At 45.2% G+C, this 5,937-nt stretch overlaps 1 protein-coding gene across 1 annotated transcript in view; it reads right to left on the reverse strand.

Moving 5' to 3' along the window:
* The window catches only part of LOC138950685 (uncharacterized), a gene marked incomplete at its 5' end in the record, with an annotated part of 8,503 nt that continues 2,566 nt past the window's right edge, over positions 1-5,937 (reverse strand). The window contains 3 exon segments of the mRNA XM_070322401.1: positions 1-2,660; positions 3,029-3,267; positions 5,425-5,779. Coding sequence (XP_070178502.1) covers positions 1,071-2,660; positions 3,029-3,267; positions 5,425-5,779 — 2,184 coding nt within the window.

Here is a 5,937-nt window from a genome sequence, read left to right on the forward strand (position 1 = left end):
CCACTTAATTATATCTAATCCGACTCCAACATTAAAATATATCTGGTAGAAAAGTCAAGTTTTGTTTCTTTATTTGTTTTGTTTTTTCACAACTCTGTTAGTAATGATTAAAAAGTATGTTAAAGCCGAAGAAAAACGCCTTTAAACTGAAAATCAACTACTTCCTAAAAAATCAGTTAACATGCAACTATCTCAGCAACAACTTTACTTTTCACATCTGAATCCTCAAACATTGAGTTTGTTTTATTTTACGTACACAAAGGTTCTCGCCTTCAAAATGATAGTACCAAATATCAAGTAGCTAGCGTCTATGTCTGGCTGTTGCTGTGTATTAATATCAAAATGTATGTTCAAGACTAGGATGAACACCGCTACAACTAAAACAAAAATTGTCCTTTCATCAGAAATCCAGGTATTATGCTTTGGTTAAAAATCCACATTGCCAGGCCTCATTTTAAGACTGGCGACAGAGGACATTATACACTGCAGTCATGTTTTTTGCCCCTGTGGTTGTAGTGGTTTTTCCTATAGTTAAAAATTCACGTTGCCAGGCCGCATCTCCACAATGCAATGGCGACATAGGACACATTGCATGCATTGCTACCATGCTACTTAAAAATCCACGTTGACGGGCAGCATCTTGTCGTGTAACGGTTGTGTGCTGTTAAAAATCAACGTTGCTGGGCCGCATCTCCAGAATGGCGACGGAGGACACTATTTACTGCTGTCTTCTTTTCATATTGTTGAAAAACCACGTTGCTGGGCCGCATCTCCAGTTTCATTGCTGTTGTGGTTTTTCCTATGGTTAAAAATACCCATTGACGGGCAGCATCGTGTCTTGAAAATGTTTGTTTACTGTTAAAAACCCACGTTGCTTGGGCAGAATCTCAATGAGGACCCTATTTATTGCTGTCTTTTTTTCCCTATGGTTAGCAATCCACGTTCCCTGCCTCATCTTTTGTCATTGTTATGTGTGGGGTCCTGATTTGGCCTATATGATCCGCTGGACCCAAAAAACAACAAGAATCAAATCAAATCAAATCAAATCAATGTTATTTATGTGTTTGCTGCTAAAAATCCACGTTGGTGGGCCGCATCTCCAGAATGGCGACGGAGGACACGAGGGTGATGACGAGGAAGACGTAGAAGAGCAGCCGGTCGAGCACGCAGGCCACGTCGTGCCACTCCCGGTACACCTCATCCTCCTTCACCTCCTCCACGTGCTTCGTCTGGATCACGTTGATCAGGCGTTGGATCACCGCCCTGTCTTCGCTGTTGACGCTCCGCCTCCTCGCCCTGTGCTGAGAGTCGTCGGGGGGTTGGGCGTGGTTGGTGTTGTGGGCGGAGCCAAGAGTGTTACAGACGTGGTTTATGAACTGATTGACGTCTGTAGGCGGCGTTTCGTGCCCTCTCGATTCGTGGTCTATACGTCGAGCCCTGTGCTGAGAGTCGTCTAGGGGTTGGGCGTTGTTGGTGTTGTGGGTGTGTTTTAAGTACTGATTGACGTCTGCGGGCGTTTCGTGACTCCTGGACTCGTAGTCTGTACGTGTCATGTGAGTATGGGTGTGGCTGTGACTGCTGTTGTGGGTGTGGTTTAAGTACTGCTTGACGTCCACTGGCGTTTCGTGACTCCTGGATTCGTGGTCTGTGCGTGTGTTGGGAGTGTTACTGTCTGTGCATGTGTGGGTGTCTTTAGACGTGCTTGACCTTCTGTTATCATGGTTTGTGTGAACATCACTCATGGAAAGGTCTTCTGAGATGCACATAGTTGTGTCTGGGTGGTCGGAGACGCGACTGTCTTCAGAAAACTTATCGTTTTCACTGGCATTTTCGTCCTCACCTGCAGCACTTTCGCTGCATTCCTTCCCCATTCTCGTTTGTCCGTTCTCAGCTTTCTTACTCTCTGAATCTTTAAATTCACTTTCACTGGCGTTTAGGTATTTGCTGCTAGGTGTGTTGTCAGTTTCAATGAAAGTGCTGTCGGCGTGACGACAGGAAGTATCTGGGTCGTTTCTGCCTCGATCAGAGTCCGAAGCTTGTCCTCTTCTGACACAAAAAGAGCTCTCTTCACCAGAACGGTAAGTGGCCTCTGACATATTACGATAATTTCTCCTCTTTGGCGTTGTCTGCTTCTCCGCTGGCGATATACAGGGAGATGTGTTCCTTCTAAGTCGTGTACTTGCCTGCGTGAGCGCAGCTGTGTTCTCACGCATGTCCACGCGAGACCCACTCTGCTCATCACCCTGAAACGTGCTTTCAGCAGTGCGAGGGGTGTCCCGATCATCCCCGTAAGCGTCCTGGTATTGAAGATTGGTGTTGTGGCTGCCACGATCACCACTCTGATTCTCACGCAGTAATTCCTTCTCTCTGTCCGCATCATCACGCATCTTTTGCTGGGTTTTCCTCAGGCTCTGGATGGGAGATTCAGCGCTGTCATCCCGCCATCGGCCCAGCGCACCATCCCTCGGGTCCTGACTGCTCCACCCCCTTTCCCTTCCACCCGGGGTGAAATACGGAACCGGGTGGACGGAGTGTGGAAGAAGTGGCTGGGTGGACGGGTTGTTCGGGTAAGTGGCAGGTTCGGCCTTGCTGGTGAACTCCATCTTAAGGTATTCCGTCTCTTCTGTGGCCACCCGGCCTCTCCGTGGTGATCTTGTGATCTGCAATGACAGAGGGAGAATATGATTTATTTGTAAAACTTTGATTTTCTCTGAAATGGGTGAGTTATCTTAAACTTCTGCAGACGTAGATGTAGATGGCGATGACGACGATGACGATGATGATGATAATGGTGATGATCATGATGATGACATGATGAGAAAAACTTCTTTAAAAAAACAAAAACAACAATATGTAACCAACCTACCGATCCTATTTTCGGGGGGCCTTGTCATTAGAAATAAACATTTGGATTAGGGGGGTGCGGGGGGGGGGGGGGGGGGTGCGGGCAATCATTTCGAAATAAAGTTTTCGATTTTATAGGCTTACTTCCCTGCTTCAAGAAAAACTCAACCATCGTGCCGCTCACCTTTCGTTCTTTATGCCTGGCAGACACTTCATGGTCAGATTTCTTGCGATGCTTGGGCTTCTTGTGGTGCTGGGTATAGGTCTTGACGCACACCGCCTTGGCCACCACGCCGAACACGACGAGACGAAGCCAGGCCGGCACGCGACGAGGCTTGCCCCTCTGGTGGTGAATACTCAGCACCAGCACTGACGACAACACTGACAGGCAGCTGGTTGCCAGGACCACCATCAGATAAATACCTGCGAAAGAAAAGAAATAGTCAATAGAGTGCAAATTAAGACGTCTTCAATTTCTTTTTTCAAGGCAAAAACAACATGTTACCCGCTGCCAGGACAACCATCAGAAAAATACCTGCGAAAGAACAAAAAATGCAAAAGTCAATGGTGTGCGAATTCAGAAGTCTTTAATTTCTTTTGGAAGTAAAACAACAAGCAAAACACGTTGTAGCTGCTTACTGATGACAGAAATGGACCGTACATGTAACGTGTGCGGCAGCGTATCCTCAACCATCAGCCTGAACACAGTGATGTTGAGCAAAACACACGTCCCAAAATATCACGGGTAGACGAGTTTCATGATGTATGTAAGCATGATAGACAACTAGCCATTTTAACATCATTATAGCTTGATCGAGTCATGGATCATCATGCGTTCTTGTCGTTAAAGCCATTCAGGGTAGCAAATGATAGAATTCAAATTCCACCACAGCAAACCACACAGTGAACACAATGTGTTGAGCAACGCACTCATCCCCAAATACAATGGGTAGACAAGCTTCACATGTTTCTCATGTTTTGATCGCTGTAAGCATGTGAGATATAACTCGCAGTTTTAGCATCATTCTAGCTTGATCAGGCTTTCTCATCGTCGAACACCATCAGGGTAGCAAATGATCGAATTGAAACTCCACCACAGCAAACCACAACTGTATTTTAGTGTGTGTGTGTGTGTGTGTGTGTGTGTGTGTGTGTGTGTGTGTGTGTGTGTGTGTGTGTGTGTGTGTGTGTGTGTGTGTGAGTGTGTGTTTGTGTGCGTGCGTGTGTTTGTGTGCGTGCGTGTGTTTGTGTGCGTACGTGTGTGTGTGTGTGGTGTGTGTGTGGAATGTGGGTGTGTGTGTGGTGTGTGTGTGTATTGTGATTGTATTTGCGTGTGTGCATATCATATGTGTGCATGTATGTGTGCGCCCGGACTGACCGTGACCAACGCTACCTGGTCAGGTATGATCAACGCCGTGGACTGGATGCCCACTTTGCTTCACATGGCCGGAGGGCCGGGAGAGCGTGAGTTGGTCTTAATACAATAGTTCATCGGGCTGATCATGTGACTGCTGTGTGTCGATGGTGCTGTGTGTGTGTGTGTGTGTGTGTGTGTGTGTGTGTGTGTGTGTGTGTGTGTGTGTGTGTGTGTGTGTGTGTGTGCTTGTGCTGGGTGGGGGTGGGAGAGTGTACATCGCCGTGAGAAAAGGCGATTTATAACGCTTTATTACATTTAGTCAAGTTTTGACTAAATGTTTTAACATAGAGGGGGAATCGAGACGAGGGTCGTGGTGTATGTGTGTGTGTGTGTGTGTGTGTGTGTGTGTGTGTGTGTGTGTGTGTGTGTGTGTGTGTGTGTGTGTGTGTGCGTGTGTGTGTGTAGAGCGATTCAGACTAAACTACTGGACCGATCTTTATAAAATTTGACATGCGAGTTCCTGGGTATGATATCCCCGGACTTTTTTTTCCTTTTTTTTTTCGATAAATGTCTTTGATAACGTCATATCCGACTTTTTGTAAAAGTTGAGGCGGCACTGTCACACCCTCATTTTTCAATCAAATTGATTGAAATTTTGGCCAAGCAATCTTTGACGAAGGCCGGACTTCGGTATTGCATTTCAGCTTGGTGGCTTACACATTAATTAATGACTTTGGTCATTAAAAATCTGAAAATTGTAAAAAAAAAATAAGAAAATAAAACGATCCAAATTTAGGTTCATCTTATTTTTCATCATTTTTTGATTCCAAAAACATATGTTATATTTGGATTAAAAACAAGCTCTGAAAATTAAAAAAAATAAAATTCTGATCAAAATTAAATTTTGGAAATCAATTTAAAAACACTTTTATCTTATTCCTTGTCGGTTCCTGATTCCAAAAACATATAGATATGATATGTTTACATTAAAAAACACGCTCAGAAAGTTAAAACGAAGAGAGGTACAGTAAAGCGTGTTATGAAGCACAGCGCAACCGCTACCGCGCCAAACAGGCTCTTCACTTTCACTGCCTTTTGCACTAGCGGCGGACTACGTTCAATTTCATTCTGTGAGTTCCACAGCTTGACTAAATGTAGTAATTTCGCCTTACGCGACTTGTTATTATCATTATTATAACGCACAACAGTACGTAGCTACTTACTGATGACAGAAATGGACTCTGACGTCTGCGGCATCTTATCCGCCACCATGAGCATGAAGACGGTGATGGTGAGCAACACACTCAGCCCGAGAGTGATCTTCTCCCCACTCTCAGGAGGCAACAGAAACCCAGCCAGACACAGGAAGCTCAGGATAATGCACGGGATAATGATGTTCATGAAGTAGTACTTGATGCGCCTGCGCAGATGCACGTAGAACGTCACATCCGGAAAGGGCTCGTCACAGCAGTTGTAGGTGACGACGTTGCGTCTGACCTTGACCCCGATCAGCTCCCATTCCCCGTTGTCCACGAAGTTTGAGAGGTCCATGGTGTCCGAGCGATTCCACACGTTGACCTGAAAAATGAATGAATAAATAATCAAACATAAATTAGGTAAGCATAAAAACAAGCACACATACACAATAAAAGTGTATATTATATATTTAGCAAACATTAAATTTGTGTGTGTGTGTGTGTGTGTGTGCGTGTGTGTGTGTGTGTGTGTGTGTGTGT

Source organism: Littorina saxatilis, linkage group LG16 (genome assembly GCF_037325665.1).
Source record: "Littorina saxatilis isolate snail1 linkage group LG16, US_GU_Lsax_2.0, whole genome shotgun sequence".
NCBI classification, from domain to species: domain Eukaryota; kingdom Metazoa; phylum Mollusca; class Gastropoda; order Littorinimorpha; family Littorinidae; genus Littorina; species Littorina saxatilis.